The 18,473-nt window shown below is 47.8% G+C and overlaps 1 protein-coding gene across 1 annotated transcript in view; it reads left to right on the top strand.

Moving 5' to 3' along the window:
- Window positions 1-233: 233 nt before the first annotated feature.
- The window catches only part of SCARB2 (scavenger receptor class B member 2), a 47,148-nt gene continuing 28,908 nt past the window's right edge, over window positions 234-18,473 (top strand). The window contains exon 1 of the mRNA XM_016207539.2: window positions 234-416. Within this exon, the coding sequence (XP_016063025.2) occupies window positions 300-416 (117 nt within the window). The 5' untranslated portion in view covers window positions 234-299. The remainder of the gene's footprint in view (window positions 417-18,473) is intronic.

Raw genomic sequence — 18,473 nt, forward strand, 5'->3', positions numbered from 1 at the left:
GCTGCCGGTGTGGCCGCGGCCTCCCGAGCTTGCGGCGAGCCGGGCGGGCGTCCAGGCCTGCGCGCTGCCTCTCCGGCCCGGGCTGCGCCAGGCGGGCGCCGCGGCTGCCCGAGCGAGGGAAACCGAAACCAACGCGGCTCGTTCCCTCCCGGGCGGGCCGGCCAGGCGCCCCCTCGGCCCCTCGCCCCGCCGCCTGGCCCGCGGGCGCCCGAGCCTTCCCGCAGCTCCCGCGGCGGCCCCTCCCGCTCCGCCCCGTCGGGTCGCGGGCGCCCGCGCCCTGCCCGTGAGCGCCGCGCAGAATGGGCAGGTGCTGCTTCTACGCGGCGGGGACGCTGTCCCTGCTCCTGCTGGTGACTAGCGTCACGCTGCTGGTGGCCCGGGTCTTCCAGAAGGCCGTGGACCAGACGGTCGAGAAGGTGAGGCGGGGCTGTGTGTGTGCGTGTGTGCGCGCGTGTGCGCGGCGTGGGGAGCCGCTTGCAGCCACCCTCCCGCTGCTGAACCTGTGCGGGGAGGACCTGCGCCTCCGCAGACCCTCCAGCTTAGAGCACCCCGTCCCTGAGTCTGCGGGGCGGCGGGTCAGGGTTAAGGATGGGAGGGACAGAAACGCGCGTTTCCTTTATCACACCAAATAGGGCTGTGGCGCTAGACTTTTCACACAGCTTTCACTTATGTTCTGTCATTTGCATCTCCACTTCCACCCCGCCCTGCCTGCACCCCGATCTCCCTGCGCCCCATCTCTCTTGGGCCCAAACTCCTTTCCCTCGCACTTCACGAATAAACAAAACTGAATGAAAAGACGCCACAAAAGGGGCGAGCTTGTGGGCTGCCCGCGTGCTGCGCGGCGGCGTGGGCCCGGAGAGCAGCGCTGCGCAGCCCCCGCGCCCTCGCCTCCCGGGCGCGCGGGGCGCGGGGCGCGGGGCGCGGGGCGCGGGGCGCGGGGCGCGGGGCGCGGGGCGCGGGGCGCGGGGCGCGGGGCGCGGGGCGCGGGGCGCGGGGCGCGGGGCGGGGCGGCGGTTCCGCGGCGGCCCGCGTCGCTTTGTCTCCTCACCATCCTCGCTCCTCTCGGAGCGACAGGCAGAGATGCCCTGATTCCTCAGAGACTGCCTGTCGCTTCCCCTGGGCAGGAGGGCCGGCCAGCTGGCTAGTCCCTTCAGAAGGCTCCGGGGCTCGCCTCACCGCCCTCATTTCTTCTGCCCTTTCACCCACACCCCAAAAATAATCTGTGTGGAAAGGGGAGCTGCGATCGCTTTTTCCTTAAGAACAAAATCATCGGCGCAGCGTTTCCTGTCTGTGCCATACCCTCAGCTTCAGGTCCCCCAGGGGCTGGGTGAGACATCGCGGCGGGTCCACTCCTCCCTCAGCAAGCTCGTCTCCGTCCAGGTGGCAGCAGACCTGTGCCTGGAATAGAGGTTTCCAAAGCCATCAGTGACTCCCAATCTGGCGGTGAAAGGCAACTTAAAAATAAAAACACCATGGGGAAGCATAATTTAGTGTTTAAGTTCACATGGCCGAGAAAAGATGAAGCCCGTGGTCTGAGCTTCTTCAAGGCCATTGTTTTCCCTGCACGCCCATGTTTAAGGGAAAAACTGAACTGAATGTCTTCACTCCCGCCCACCTGGAAACCCATGGCAGGATTGTTTAAGGATGTAAACTCTTGCTTGGGCGACTAGAGTCGAACAATACAATTATAGTCAATATACGAATTTTCTTCGGTGGCTTTGAAAGGCCGTTTCAGGAGAGCCCCACGAGAGGAGTGATCTGCCCAGTGCCTCAGGTATCACCAGCCCTCAGATGCTCTGTCGGGCAGTGCTTCATGGGGGGAAGGGCGTAGCCGTCGGGCATCTTGGCTGAGGCTTGAGTTTGCACTGATATTTGGTGACTGGCTTTTTGCGTGGTTTTCTCCATGGGGATTGGTCTCTGACCCAGCTAATAAATTACAGTACAGGGTAAGTGGACTTTCAGAATTGCCCAACCCCATTAAGGAACCACTGCACAATGTGATGTATGAATCCACATGACAGGGCTAGCTTCAGTGGGCAGATATGGGAATGTTTTAATTCAGCCAGAGGTTTTGTGTTCCCATTGCTGCCACCCTGCTCTCCCGGATCACCTGTCGGGTGGCAGCGTGGGATGGTGGGGAGAGTCAGAGCCCTTCAGGCCAACACTGCTGGGCAGGAATCCAGCGTACTAGTTGGGTGACCTTCTGCCAGGTAGGTGCTTAACCTTTCTTGATTCTTGATTTCCCCATCTGTAAATGGGGGTAATAATGACTCGTGTAACTGGAAAGGTTATAAGAATTCTTAAGGGACATGGGTGTCATTTTCATGGGATATAGTTAGTGCTTTGTAAATGGGAACAGTTTGTTTTTTGTTAGAAGCCACATAAGCAAAGAAAAAAATACATGAGATTTTAAGTCAGACACCTGTGTTCAAATCCTAGCATTGCCATTTACAAGCCGTTTGGCTTTGGGCAAGTTACTTACCTTCTCAGAGCCTCAGTTTCATTACTTGGGAAAGCAGGGGTGTTATTAGCTTGTTTTGGGCACTGTGCTGCATTTACCGTGAAGCTCACAAAGCTTAAGCTTCTGGCCCCTCACATCACAGGCCCTTCCAAGGCCCTGTACATACTTCTGCATCCAAAATTTTCTTTTCCTGCCCTAGCCAGTTTGGCTCAGTGGTTAGAGCGTCAGTCCATGGACAGAAGGGTCCGGGGTTTGATTCTAGCCAAGGGCACATACCTCGGTTGCAGGTTTGATCCCCAGTCCCAGTTGGGGCATGTGCAGGAGGCAACCAATTGATGTGTCCCTCTCACATCGATGATTCTCTCTCTCTCATTCCCTTCCACTCTCTCTGAAAAGCAATGGAAAGAAATATCCTCAGGTGATGATATAAAAATAATTTTTTTTTTCTTTTCCTTAGGAAGGGCCTCCTCACATTGTGTAAGCTCCACACAGACCCTGGATCTGCCTGTGTGTGCACTGTTGTGAGACCGAGTGAGGCCATCTGTGCAGAGCACTCGGCACAGTATCAGGCACAGAACAGGTGATCCATCACGGCCTTGCTATTATTTCCAGTAGTATTATTATGGGACAATTCATTCATAACCTGACTTTAATATAGTTGTAATATAATCCACCTCGATACTCCCAGTTCTCAGTTGTTTCATTCAAAGGCTGTCCATGCCCTGGCTTGTCTACATCAAAAAGGAAAGAGATAAAAGGTATGTAATTCTAAGGGGTAGGTTTGGCTAATTGTGAGAAGCTTAGTAGCATAATTCCTATTAGAAGAATTTGCCTCAAATGATAATTGTCCTTGAGTTCTGCAGTCATCAGAGGTGACTGAAGGGAGATTTTAACTTTGGCCAGTGCATAGAGTGGAAGGAACCAAAACTAGTTGGCTTCACTGGTTACTGGCTTGTACTAGGCAAACCCTGTAGTCATTTCTGCTTAACTTTTCTCAGTTGCAAAAGAGGCATAGCAGTGCTTCCCCCCTTGTCTGCCTACACTCGCTTCCTGGGGGACATTCTGAGCGCTGAGCAGGCCTTCTCTGTCAGGCGTCCTGATCTCCCTGAAGACAGAGCTTTGCAAAGACCCAGCAATCCCTTTTCCTCTGTAGAGCCTAGAAAGGCAGGATTTTATGTTACATTTCATTTCCTTTGGTAACCCCACTGATGATCCCGGCACCCAGCACAGTGCCTGGTACATGGTGGGCGCATAATGAATGCCTATTGCCTCACAATTGATCATTTTAGACTAAAGAACACTGTCCCGAGAATCAGAACGTGATTAAAATTCCTTTTACTGTCACTAACAAATACTTGGATTAAATTGAACAAGCCCAGTAGCAAGTTATCGAACCCCTCAAAACCTCAGTTTCCTCATTTCAAAATTGGGGTAATAAGAATAAGCTCCCTTAGGGTTGTTACAAGAAGGAAATGAAGTGATTGATATAAAGCACCTGGCACAGTCCCTTCCACAAGGCCTGAATATTAAGAATATTAACAGCTGTTACTGTTTCTGGTTGTTCTTTTCTCATCTAGAAACTGAAACTTATGTAGTAGATAAGGTTATATAGTAGCTAAGGTGCCTTCTAGCTCCAGAATTCTCAGGCTCTGTGAGGTGGGCATGTGACTTTGCTTGAGAGCAACATTGCAGCTCAGAATATTGAATTTGGCCTTAGACTGGCTGGCAGTTTGAACATCTCACAGAAACAGAGATGCAGAGCCGGCCAAACCCAGGCTGGCCAATAAAAGATGGGCTGGCAAGGAAACCAGTGAGAAGGAAAGAGCTGGTTCACGTTTCACTTCCTATTTGCATCCTATAGGCCAAGGAAGGACGATAGCATTAAGCCTCAGACATAGCATGAAGGGGACAAACATACTCACATACCCTTTGCCAGAGCCTGAGGCTCTGGGCTAGTTAGTCCCCGCCAGCCTTTTGGGAACCATGGCAACTGTGGAGCTTCTGCTGACGCCTCAAGAAGTATAATCACTGCTCATTTAACCAAACAACACCAATTGGTGACTATGTACAGGTCCTCTTTTTAAAAGTCGAGTTAGTAAAATATCTTTTTCTTTGTTGTTTATGTAAAGACAGCCAGCTGTATAGCATCTTAAAGGGCCCCCTCTCGCATGTCTGCCTCATCACCGAATTGCCTTTTTTCCGACTTCTTAAAGGCTTAGACCCTTAGAACAAGAAGAAAACCTTACACATCACTTAATCTGTTACGTTATAGTCAAGGAAACTGAGACTGTTCATTTTTATTTATTTTATTTTACTTTTATTTTAAATATATCTTTATTGATTTCAGAGAGAGGAAAGGAGAGGGGGAGAGAGAGACATCAATGACGAGAGAGCCACTGATCGAGCCCGCAACCCGGGCATGGGCCCTGACCAGGAATCGAACCCCGATCGCCTGGATCCTAGGTCAATGCTCAACCGCTGAGCCACGCCCGGCCGGGCTGTGTTCATTTTTAAATGGATGATGGCAGGTATCAAATTACCTTTATATTTATACGACTCTAGAAACATAGATGAGTGACTTACGAAAGGCCAGGTGCAAAGGAAGGGGTAGGGTTAGGCATGGAAGCCGGGCGTCCTCAGTCACCATCCGTCTCCTTGCCCGCGATGGTCCTAGTGTTTTTACACCTGTTGTCCTAGCGTGATTACTGGCCTCCTTTTTCCTTTAAAAAGTTTCCTGGCCTGGACAATGAATTCTATCTTCACACGTCACCGTGTCCTCTGCTCCTTGGCACTAAAGAGGACCGATGCTCTCCGAGGAGCTGAGGCCCATTCAAGCTGGCTCAAGAAGGATAGGATTATTTTTCTTTTTCTAAAGCTGCAAGAGGAAGCTCATAGAAATCTGTGCGTGAGAAGCACAGCACAGTAAGGCCTCCTCAGAGCACAGCAGAAACTGGAAAGTCAGCAGGCCTCAGGCATACTCCGTGCCCCTCTCTTTCCCCCGCTTCCCACCGGCCAGCTTCCTCTGTTTACTTGTTGGGCCCCGGCTGCTTGCTCATCTGGGGCTTCCTAAGCCCCAGCCTTTGTGACCTTCCAGCTGCTGAGCCTCCCATGAACATGCTCCATTTCTTAGTTTCTCTTTCCCAAATTTGTCACAGAGAAATGTCATTGGCTCAGCTCAAGCAGAAATCATAGCTTTATAAACAGAGGCAATATCTGTTTATAAAGGATTCTTTAACTCCTAAGCAACATTATGCAACTCCTCCCTGGCATTTAGAAATGTGATTCTTGTGATATCAAAATCATATTATGGTTCTTTCAACATCTTACTGGTTCGTGGAGACCATGAGTGCATCCATTATTAATGACTAAGACAAGGGAGTAAACCCAGTACTTCTCAGTGCGCCCTAGACTCTCAGGACTGCATCCAAATCACTTCAGGAGATTTAAGAAACGCAGGCCCACCAGCCCTGCTGAATCGGGCTCCTTGGAGCGGCGCCCAGGGCACAGAGCGGGCCACGGAGCCCGTGCTGGTGGGATGGTGACTGGGCTAGCCCATGTCTTCACTCCTCGAGAGGGCACCGCCTTTTTTTGCATCTTTGTATTTTCTTTATTTTTGTTTATTTTTCAGATAAGAAAAGACATGCATGTCATTATAAAAAGTCAGATACGGCAAAAATTAATAAAGCAGAGATAACTGCTGTTAACGTATTGTTGGGCATTTGACCTTTTTGTTTATGCATAGTAGCGACACATTACAAAGATGGGAGCTTCTGTTCCCTCTCTTTATCACTTCACCTTTGTTGAGTGAGGTGTGATTGACATATAAAGAAGATGGCAATTCTAGCTGAGGGTATTACTACTAATAATTACTATTATTCTGCAAGCTTACATGAAAGGAAAGATGCTGTTTCGCTTTCTTAGTGAATAAAGTCCGAGACTGCATCTGTCGGGCCGCAGCAACAAGGCCATCTGCTCTGCCAGGTGTCCGCTTGTTCCCAGGGAGGAATCAGCAGGTGGGACTATGAGATCATTAACGAAAACACGGGATGTTGGCCAACTGATTAGTCATTTGTGGCCTATATCATCAAGCTATATACTACATATGTGTACATGATATGCAATGTATATATGTACATAATGAAGGGACCCCTCTTCCTCAAAGCTATTAGCTAGTCCAAGGCAACCGAGGAGAGTAGAGGCAACGCCCAGTGTTTGCTCTCTCTATGTAAAAGCACTTTTAGATATACAGTCATTTGTTTATTTAGCAAATATTTAACCAACCGTGGACCATCTGAGAGGCAGTGGGCTAAGAGCTGTGGCAAAAATACTACACAAGACAGTGCCCCTACTCCTCTAGATTTTACAATCTGATTCAACTGTTTTGGCCTCAGGCCCCTTTACACTCTTAAAAAGTATTGAGGGCCCCAAAGAACTTACGTCTCTCTGGGTTATATCTCTTGATATTTACAATATTAGAAATTAATACTGATAAAATTTTGAAACACAAGACCAGACAAGCCCCTTTGCTATCGGCTGTCAGAGTGATGACATCATGTCAAGTCGCGTGGCCTCCAGGAAACCCCACTCTCCACTCGTGAGAGAAGGAAAGTGTAAAAGGCAATGATGCCTCAGTATTCCGAAAATAGTTTTGACCTGTGGATCCCCTGAGAAGGCCTTGGGGACCCCCGAGAGGTCCTCAGACCATACTTTGAGAACTGCTGATCTAGTTTTCATTTCATTATGTTGATTTTTAAAAAAAAATATATATCTTTATTGATTTCAGAGAGGAAAGGAGAGGGGGAGAGAGAGAGAGAAACGTCAGTGATGAGAGAGTCATTGATCGGCCGCCTCCTGCATGCCCCCAACTGGGGATCGAGCTGGCAACCCGGGCATGTGCCCTGACTGGGAATCGACCCCCGATCACCTGGATCTCAGGTCAATGCTCAACCACTGAGCCACATCCAGCCAGGCTCATTATGTTGATTTTTAGAAAAATTTAAAAAATAACATTGTACCTGTGTTATATTTCTGTAAGACCAGTTTGGAAACTATATTATTAATGTTTTCAAACCAACAGGATCTTGTTTAATGTGTAAAGTCTTACATGTTCTTTTAGTTTCCCCGTGAGTCCAGTGTCAAAGGAAGCAGTTAGGGACATCGCTGATGCAGGTTCAGTGGCTATCCTGTCTTTTCTCATGTGCTAATCAAAGTGTACCAGAATAGTAGCATCTCCGTGGGTGAATTGTTTGATAATTCCTCGCTAGTCGCAGCCCTGGCCGGGATTTTCAGTGCATGTGACATAACTTAGTATTTAATGCTAGCCTGAAGCTCTGTGGAGGCAGGGGTCCTGCCCGTTAGCTTTGCCTCATTTTCCTGTAGTGCCAACTACAATGTCATCCAAAGTAGATCATCAGTAAATGGTGCTGGGATGAATGGAAGGATGGATGGCGGATGAACACTTACATCTCCAGGGATGGCTTTGTTTGCATATTGTTGTTTAGTTTTACATTTTTGTTCCACTCTGTAGGCCAGTGGTCACCTGTCTCCCTCACTAATATTTCTACCTTTAAAACCTGGAAACTTCATCCAATAGTCTAGGTTTCCAGCTTCTCTTGAAACAGGTGGCCCTGCACACTGGCCCCACTGAGGCCCCCTGTGACAGCAGTCTGCGTGGAATAGAGGCTGCCCTTCAGAGGGGACCTCCCTCCCTGTCCCGCCGACCTTCACCCTCCTGATGGCTTCCTGACTCCCAGGGTCAAAGAAAGCGTCCTTTGTCATGGTGCTTACTCTGTGGCCTTTGTTAGAACAGAGCCATATTTGCTTGTATCTGACCCTCTTTACTAAAAGACGGAAAATGCAAGATAGCTGAGAGGTCAGGCAGTGAACAAAAACGAGCGAGGGCATATTTCTGTGTGGGACTGAACCCTGTGGCTGTGGTTTCACATCCCAGCAAATGTACGGCCCACACCCACGTCGCTCATTTTCTTTCCCACCCGGCGCCTCCAGCACCTGAACTTTATACCCTGGGGAGAGGGAGGGAGCAAGGGAGAGGGGGAAAGAGAGAATGCCACTGTCAGAGTAATGTACCCATTTTTACGAGGCCCGTTTTAAGAATATTGGCTTTAAACACTGTCCTTCTAATAATCGAGAGTAATGGAAGGAAGAGGAGACATAGATAAGTAACCAGTGAAAACATCACTATTTTATCTCTGAGAGGTATAATCACAACCAAACAGGTTGTAAGATAAAAAGGCTGGCTCCGCAAGTTACTACCAGAAGGAGCCCGGGCTTCGTTTTCATGGCCGCGTTTCATATTTATTCACATCCTAAAACCCTCTTTCTCTCCCGCTCCTTCAACCACTCCCCTCACATACACATGTATTTCCCCAGTTTTCTCCTGGTCCCTATGATGAAAGGTCCACCTGGTGGCTGCTTTTTCTCCCTTTAGGCTGGCAGTTCTTAACCTTGCTTTAACATTTGTAATCACCTGGAAGTATTTAAAAAGTATCCTAGTGGGTGTTTTGTAGCAGGAGGTTTTTTTTTGGGAAAGCTGTTGCATCATGTGGTTCTGTATGGAATTTATAGACAGAGTAGCAGTTTACATATGAACTAACATTTGAACCTCAACTGTCAGATCACTTTTTTGGTTGTTTTGTTAGCTAAAATTATTACAGTTACAATGAAAGCAAAATGAGTTCAGCAACAGGTCTCTGACACACACACACACAAAATGCCAATGCATTTGTTCCTGAATTAAAATAAGGTCAGAGAATTAGGGTTAAATGTTAATGGCGGTTTATTTCTCTTATTTCAACAGAGAATTAAAAAAGCAAGTAGTGCAAATTACTTATATTACTACAAAAGTCTAGGTTGGGTTTGCTTAATTTCAGGGAGAAATTTTAAAATACAGAGCCAACCAACTGGTGTTTTGGTATGTGGTGAGCTTTAAATAACCTGGAGCCCAATGAGAATCCCCCACGTGCTATGAGGCCATGTTCTCAAAGTTGGTCTGCATTCTCTCTGGGTGAATTGAGGCTACGTAGCCGGCATCATGGATACTGAAGTTGTGTTTAATTATTAAGTAGCACTCTGTTGAACTAAAAGAACAGTTAGTAGCACTCTTGAGTCCTGATAGTTTCCTTAAAAGTGCTGCTTATTCCCATCAAAGCCTAATGCAAGTCCCTGAGTGCTTATTTTTATCATCTGGAAGCCGCTTCTGCCAGGACAGCTGGTTCAACAGGCCTCCTAGTGTCACCTTCCCGAACGAGCTCCACCAGGTTAACTTGGATGAGTTGTGTCTTGTGACTATGAAGTCATGCCAGCTCTTGGCAGAAGCAGCCAGTCCAACCTGTACGTGGGGAGCAGTGGTCGGCTGAGTGTTGCTAGTGCATAAAGTGTCTACAGGAAATGACAGACAACGACAGGTGACAGGCTGCGTCAGATCATGGCAGGGCTTCGTACAGCAGGTCAGGGACCTAGGGCTGTATCCTGTGAGCACTGGGGAATATCTGCTCAGATACGTACTTTTGACAGAACTCCTGGAAACTGAGGTAGATAATGGATTTGAAAGGAACAAGGCTGGAGAGGAGGAGATCCGTTAGGAGACTCCCCACAGTATTGCCACAGTCCAGGAGGGTGATGCAGTGGGCACAGGAATAGAAATGCAGAAGAGGGGGTGGTGAAATCAGTAGGACTTAGTGACTGATTAGGGGAGAAAATCATGAGTCCATTCTTGGTCCCGTGACTTTGGGCAGCCTGTAAGATGTCTAGATGGGGATTTTACAGTGGATCCATACAATTGAAACGATCTGAATGATTTCAGACATAAGCTGAAATTGTTTGGGCTGAATTACTGGGCCTTGCACATAATTGTTCACTGTTACACGCATGTCTGTTCTGTGTCCTTAGTTAAATGTCTTCTTTCTGAAAACACGGCCTTTGCCTATTGGGCATATAAAAGCTCTCAATATATACATATTGGCTAATTAGCTGAGAAGTACGTCTTTCGGTCCAAATGATTGTTGACACTGCGGATTCGTCACATAACTGGGTGATCTCGCCAATATTCCTTTTGGTGGTCGTGCCCACGATATTATGCCTGGAAAAATTCATCTTGTTCTGCTTGGTTAAAATTAATAAGCAATATTCAAAATCACATTGTAAAACTGGTTTAGGATCTTATGTTGATTTTTAATTTAGCATAACTAGAAAACTCAGCTGATGACAGAGCCTGGCTGGTGGCTGTCCCCGCCGCAGTGGGATCCTCAGCCAGGAGGACCAGTTGTCTTCAGGCCACAGCTGTCTGCTTTGACTGAGCAGAGGGCTGCTGTGGACCAGGGAACCTGGCTCCTTGTATCCTGCAGAATGAATGGCTTCTGTCATTCCCAGGCTTGAGGTTAGGTTACTACTTGTTAGTGTCAGAGCCCTTCCTTTACAGAGCAAGCCCTTGGGAGTGTACCATTGAAAGCCCTCGGGATCGGAGGGCAGAAAGGAGAAGTTAAGGTCCAATTGCAGCCCTTTTCTGGACCACCTTGCAGCAGAAGTGTGAGGTGCTGTCTTTGGACACATGAGCAAAGCTGGACGGAGCAGCCACCTGGAAACCTTAGAGCTCAGTCTCCCTTTGTTAGTTCCCCGTGTCAGTTCCAGCGGGAGCTCGCCGTGACCTCACGGCTGCCCCAGTTTCCTTTCCTCTGGATGGAAGGGCTGATTCCCCAGGAAGGCCTCTGGGCCCACGTGATGGCTCCACGGCTTGACGGTCCCTCTGGGCTAGGGCTGCCCAGTAAAATACAGGATGCCCCGTTCAATTTGAATTTCAGATAAACAATGAATACTATTTTAGTGAGCATGTCTCACATGGCATTTTGATTCACTTCGTTTTATCAGTTGTTAACACCCTCCGTATTTACTTCCTCTCTCTGATGTACTTTTTCTTGAATTGTTTGAATGTGAGTTGCAGACATTGTGACACGCTGCCCCCAGATCCTTCAGCCTGCACCTCCTGAGAATGCAGGCATTTTTGAATGGCCAGGGCAGTGTTTGGGAGATACTTACACATCCTGTATTTTTATTAGCTTCACCCGGCAGCTCTACCCTGAGGGTACAGTGGGGTTGCAGCCGCTGGAGAGGCCAAGCGTGGGCTTTGCAAACCCACAGACCTGGCCTTGGTCAGGTTTGACGCGACTTACTGGCTCTGTGAGCTTGGCAACACCAGCGCCACCGTTTCCTTATCTGCAGAACGGTGTGAGGCGTAGAGCCCAGAAGGCCCTAGGCAGCACCTGACTCCTGGAGACTGGCCGAGAGCAGCAGGTGGCCGTGGCAGGAACGGCACTTGTCCTCTGAGCTACATGGCAGGGGCAAGGGAGGAAAACAACGAGGCAACTGTTTTAGAAACGTTGGCAGCTGTATTCGTGAGCTTCCTCTGTTCTCTCCTTTCCTACACCCCCTTCCCCCAAACACCCCCCCGCACCCACACACCACTGCTTCTTCTAAGAGTTACAGTGGCTTCCTTGACGAATGTCCAGCCATGTGGGTGGGAGGCGAAGAGACTCGTGAAAGGTGCAGGAAAAGCCAATACACTCGAAGGCAATATTTGGATGGGGTAAAAGGTGGTGTGAGACTTGTGCGCGTTGACTCCGCTGCGAGTGGCCCGGGAAAGGATGGCGATGGGGGTGGACACAGACAGGACAGCCCCGGGCTGTGACGACAGCTGCTATCAATATGACTCTGGCAAATTGTCAGGGACCATTTTCTGGTAGGGGTTGCATTTGCTTTTTTTTTTTTAGTTAAGGACTCAAGTCTACTTACTGTTTATTTTTATCCTGAAACTTTTTGCAGGAACAGGTTCAAGTCAGACTGTTGCAGAAACAGCCAGTGTTACCCTCCCATCCGGAGGGGATTTTGGCCCCTGCCGTTCTGGAAACACCTCCATTTGTCTTTGGATTTCTGGCTGCCTGAGAGCTGGAGACAAACCAGACAAGGAAGACTCGGACAGTTAACCGTCTGTCATTCACACCTACTGGCTTTTCCAGGGTTTATAGTTCTGATGTGATTTTTAAAAAAATAAATAAATGAGATGGCAAGTCCTTTCTGACTCTAGAGTTCTCCACACACTGCGATGCTTGCCAGGAAAGCTAGCGAGGAATCCAGAATGCAAAGCCGCCCGTCCTGGCAATAATAGGAAAAGAAATCTGTGCCACGCCCTGCGGGAGATGGGGGCCTGGAGCTTTTATGGGAGAGCTGACGCAGCTGAGGAGGCCGCAGTCTCGCCTTTGTTTTGCAGGAGCAGAGGGAGAGCCTGGATGAAGTTGGTTCTCTTTGTATCCATCCTCCTTTCCCTTAGAGACTGTTGTTAACATTTTCCAGAATCTGAGTTTCTTAGATTTTCACTTTAAAAAAAGTGATAAGGGAACAATGATTTTTTTCATGCTTATAGAAGTCATTTATTTCTGTTATAAAAAAATTCAAGCAATGCAGCAAAACTTACCAGAGGAAATAAAAGACTCCTCATAACCTATTCCACAGAGATAAGTGCTAGTAGATGTTTAGTGGGGAGGCTTAGAAACTTTCAGGGTAACAAAAAGGCCGAAATTCCCAAGCGATCTATACTTACTTCACCCCCGTTTTCATGTTTCTATTTTGTCTGCTAGTCTTGCCCACACATACGCACATTTTACATTGTCTGCTTTTTCCATTTAACATAGGCCATGAGCGTTTTCTTATTTCTACGCAGTGTTTGTGATTTCGGTGGCTGCTCTCTACTCCAGCCTGTGAGTTACCTTAATTTGCTAACGTCATTCCTCTTGTTCAACATTTTGGTTATTTCTAGTTTTATGCTAAATCCTTGTTGTGTCAACATTGAATTATATGTAGGGTTGGGCGAGAGAATCATGGGTAAAGACTTTCTGTTTTTCTTGTTGTTGTTGGTTTTCTCTTTAATTGTTTAACATTTGCTGGGTTGTCTTATATTTGAGCTGCCTAATGAGAGTGACAAGATTCCTCTTTTTCATTCGAACCAGGTCCTGGGACCCTCTCATCCCCAACTTGCAGATGGCAGTAATCAAAAGCACAGTCCCTGTTCCTGAGCACTTTGCCCGTGGCCTGAGATAAGCACCCTGAGGCCTCTTTTCGTCCTTACAGTGACTCTAGCCAAGCCCTCTGGTCCAGTGTGCCAGGGCGACCTTCTAAAACACCTCTTGCCTGTGTCGGTTCAGAATAGGCAGTGTTGCACAATAGGTAGGGGTGTCCAATAAAAACAAACCTGACTTAGGCAAGGAGAGACTGTTTGAAAGGATTGCTGCAAAGGGGAAAGGACTGTGGTAATAGGAGGAAGGGACTTTGAATAGGGAGAACTCTGACTGTGTGATCTGCGGGACCCTCAGGGCTTTCCTTGTATAGGGAGAGGTAAACAGGTCTGGGGAGGAGAGAAACTTAACGGGAGCTTGACTGACAAGCATTTCCCCCAGCTTTATTGAAGTATGGTTGACAGGTAGAAATTGTTTATGTTCAAGATGCACAGCGTGAGGTTTGATATGCATCTACATTGTGCAATGATGATTATCACAATCAAGCTAATGAACACACCCATCACCTCACAGGGTTACCTCTCCGTGTGTGTGGTTGTGACGTTCCCTGAGCAGCTTTCAAGTATCCAGTACAGTATTGTTAACTAGTCATCACGCTGTCCATTAGCAAACATTTTGTTCCCATTGATTAGTGGGAACAAGCAGTGCAGTTGATCAATTATGAGGCAAAGAATGGGAGTCTGGAGGTTCCTGGCCTTGTCTTAGGTGAGAAAGGGGGGACATCTGGGAACCTTATCTGAGGCATGTGGGGAGCCATTTCCATGAACACAAAGGAGGGCCTTGGGAAGCACTGCTCTGCTCCAGGAGCATGGGGTTCTGCTGACATTCACCGGAGCACAGGTTTGCAGCGAGTCCTGGGGTGGGAGGCTAGCCCCACCCCTGCTAGCAAACTTCAAGCTTTCTCCTAACATTTTACCCTGAAGGGTAAAACTGGGGAAATGATTTTCACCTTGTAGACTATTAGGGGAGTTTGATGAGATAAAGTGACAACGTGGTGCCTGGATCTTGATAATATTCTGCAGCTCAAAGACCATCCATGGCCCCCATTGTATAGCAGATAAAATCTAGACCCCTGTGACCTCAACCTACCTCTCTAAATGAGTCCCCCTTCTCCCTAGAAAACTCACACTCAGTCACACCTAATACCTCTCATCTCTGCATCATTCTCCACAGCCGCTGTCTTTCTGATGAAGCAGAGGGCTCCAGGAAAGACAGATGGACATGGAGCAGGCAGGGAGGAAGGGCTCAGTCTGTCCAGCCGGACAGGACAGTTGGATCAGCCCTGGTTGTCCATGAGGCGCCCACCCCCATGACCTCCTCCTACTTGCCAGATGTTTATTTGTGCTTCCTAGCTCACGTTAAGCACCACCTTTTCTCACTTCGGTTCACAGGATCCGGTGTCTGAATACTACAGAGACCATTTATGTCCTTGGCTATCTATCACCTGCTACTTTATGTTGTTGATGGCCTTGCAGGTGTTTATCAATATTCCCCTGGATGGAGGGAAAGCTCCTGGAGCACAGGAACCACGTCGATGTTGCTGGGACCTCCTGCCATGCCTGGCACCCACACAGTGTTTTCATGACTTACATGCATCGTTCTATACTTTGCAAGAAAACCGTGAGGAAAGCACTGCTTTAAACAGTTGTTAGTAAAAGGGGTCACGGAGGGACACAGATTTTTCTTTCCACCCACGAAAGGAACTCTTGAGGGTGCTGGATTACTGATGAGATACACAGATAGGTGTTAGGCCTACATGTTTCGGGGATTCTAATGAAGCTATTGCTTTCTCTGTACCTGAGTGTGACTAGAATGGCCAGCCAACAACCAATTCCTCGGACGTGTGGCTCCAGCTGCCCTTACGGGGCCTGGCCCTGTGGCTTTGCGCCTGACCGTCCATGGCTTTCTGCTGCTCTTCTCTTAACGTCCCACATCAAGTTCTTCTGTCCCAGCTTCCCCTGAGCAAAGTCGGTGGCAGCTGGTGTGTAGATGTTCTAGTACTATCTTCTGTTGCTTGAGCAGATATTTCTCCAGGAACTGCATTGTTGTAGACACTGTGGGGCGGATCAAAGAAAAAAACACACCCCTCTCTATCTGAAGGTCAGCACCGTCTGTTTTGAGAAGCCAGCAGTTCACCTGATATGTTACCATATTCAGTAGCTGTATGTTCCTTTTCATCTTGGGTTGCTAATATCCCCCGATTCATGTTGATTACTGTTAACTTATATTTTTAGAAGATTTTTTTGTTTGACCACTTTTTTTTAAATCTTCACCTGAGGATATGCTTTTATGTATTTTTAGAGAGAGGGGGAGGGAGAGAGAGAGAGGAGAAGAGAGAGGGAAACATCGATGTGAGAGAGAAGCATGGATCCGTTGCCTCCTGTACGGACTCTGAGCAGGGGTCGGACCCGAAACCTTGTAGTGTACCAGACGACACTTCAACCAAGCCGCCCGGCCAGGGCCGTTTGACCAATTTTTTCCTGTGAAATTCCTATACGTATAATGCATTACGAGGTTGAAAGGCTCCATCCAGCTGAAGGAGCTACTGAAGGAAAAATTATTGCTCTACCCTTTTTTGGAAATTTATGGACAAGAAAAAGAGATCTTTATTTTAATGAAATCAGGAAACTTTTTAAAATATCTATGGGTCTTCAAAATCCTAGGAGACAAATTATTATTTACCTGTTATCTTGCTCATGTTAGCATATGAGTTTTAGGAAGATTAAATTTATGTTCCTGAGCTGTTTCTAGGTCCTATATGTACACTTTACATTGGAGAAACTCTACCATATGACTTGTATAACTAAAATGTGTGCTGTATTTATACCCGTGTTATTAAAATGCTGTGAGGCAGGGCAGGAGAGTGGGGAAGAGCCGTAGTGGGCTCCAGACCCAGCTCTGAGACTAAGAAGCTGCCTGACCTTCAGCACAGCCCCTCCCAGGGCCCCCGAATTACATCCAGTCAACCTGAGGCCTTCCCCAGTCCTCGTGTCCCTCACCCTGCCCGTCTCCCTCCTTCGCTCCTCCTCTTGTTTAGGAAATAATATGAAAGACCACAAAGCCCTTTTAAAAAACTACCTAAAGTGACTGATTAGGCTCCTGGGTGACAGGGGCAGGGAGAGAGAGGAGGCTTTCCCCAAGGAGAGAGTCTGAGCTGCATCCGGAGGTCGGGGGAGAGGGGTTTCATGCTTTGTCTTAAAATTTTTCTGTCTCCTCAATCTGATTTTAAATCAGTAAGTCAGTTCTGATAGTAAAGGCCAAGAATATTTTAATAATGTGCTGTTTGGATAAAAATCTAATGAATGGACATTCTGAACTGATGCCAAACCCCAAGTAACCCCCAGCTCTCCGACACGGCCGGCCCCGGACTGGATTCCTCCTGGCCCTCCAGGTGGCGGGCTTGGTTTTGACAAGCTTAGGTTTTCTGCATTCACTGATTCCAGAGCCACTTTGTATTTCCTGCAGAGGTTCTTGGGATATTTTCTATTTAAATGATAGAGCCTTATCACTAAGATCCCTTCAGCGTGGCTTCTATGAAATCAGAGGCCTGGCCCTGGCCGGTTTGGCTCAGGTTAGAGATCAGCCCGAGGACTGAAGGGTCCTGAGTTGATTCCGGTCAAGGACACGTTCCCCATACCTCCGCTGTCCTGATGTGTGCGGGAGGCAACCAGTCGATGCGTTTCTCTCACATCCATGTTTCTCTCTCTCTCCCCCCCTTCCATTCTCTCTGAAAAGCAATGGAAAAAATATCCTTGGGTGAAGATTAAGAAAAATTAAAAAATAAATGAGGCCTGGTCTGCTAAAACGTGACATCCTGTTGTGTGCTGTGTCACAGTGCAGTTTGGCATGTGGTTTCTAACAGGCTTTGAAGCCAGTCCCTTTGTTTACTGTCACTCAAATCCTCTCTGGAATGACAGTTGACAGCAGGGATGCTTCTCTGGGAATCTGTTGTTTCACTAGTGTTGTGTGTATCTGTTGTGTGTATCGGTAAGATCCCCTCTTAAAAATTTTCTCAATGTTAATTTTTTTACTCAGTATAAAAATTTGGAAAATACGACATCTCATCAAGGAGAAAATAACAATGACCCAGATTTCCAACATGCAGAGATGATCACTGTTCACATTTTGGTTTATTTGCAGTCTGTGCTATTACCTTTCATGTGTACTTCAATAATTTTTACTGTAAAAATTAACAAGCCGAGGACTGTTAGTGCCACTAGACGTTAGGTTTCTGTCTGATAGCCTTGGGCGTGGTGTTAGCCAGGCTTCTAGCGCAGTGCCGGAGAACAAACAGCCCTCAGCTCAGTGGCATGTGGCAGTGACATTTATTTCATGCTGTGATGTGCAGGCTGGCTGCAGTGTGAGCTCAGCTGGTCAGCTGAACTAGGCAGGAGTTCAGGCTTCGTGTCTGGCCCGCACATCACCATTTTAGGGCCTTGGCTGAAGGATCAAGTGCTACCTGGGCCCTGCTCTTCTTCTGGCAGAGGGTGGCTGGTGGAAACTTGCCATGACCTTAGCTTAAAATCGGGGCATTACCTTTTCACCCTCCTTCTGTTGATCAAATCAAGTCACCTGGCCGAGCCTGAAGTCAGTAAGGTGGAAAGAATACTCCTTTCATGGGGGGAGGAGGGCACGGTGGATTAGTTTGGGTTTGCTAGGACTGCCATAACAGGACCCGGTGGCTTAAACAGCAGAAATGTATCGTGTCACAATTCTGGAGGCTTGAAGTCTAAGGTCAAGGTGTCAGCGAGGTTGATTTCTTCTGAGACCTCTCTGTCTTCGGCTTTTAGACAGCTGTCTTCTTCCAGCCTCTCCACATGCCCTTCCCTGTGTGTTTATTTGTTCTAATATCTTCTTATAAGGACATCAGTCATATTGGATTACATCCCAACCTCATCTAACCTTACATTTCTTTTTAAAAACTCCCATTT

This window comes from Miniopterus natalensis, chromosome 1 (assembly GCF_054644295.1).
Source record: "Miniopterus natalensis isolate mMinNat1 chromosome 1, mMinNat1.hap1, whole genome shotgun sequence".
In the NCBI taxonomy this organism is placed as follows: domain Eukaryota; kingdom Metazoa; phylum Chordata; class Mammalia; order Chiroptera; family Miniopteridae; genus Miniopterus; species Miniopterus natalensis.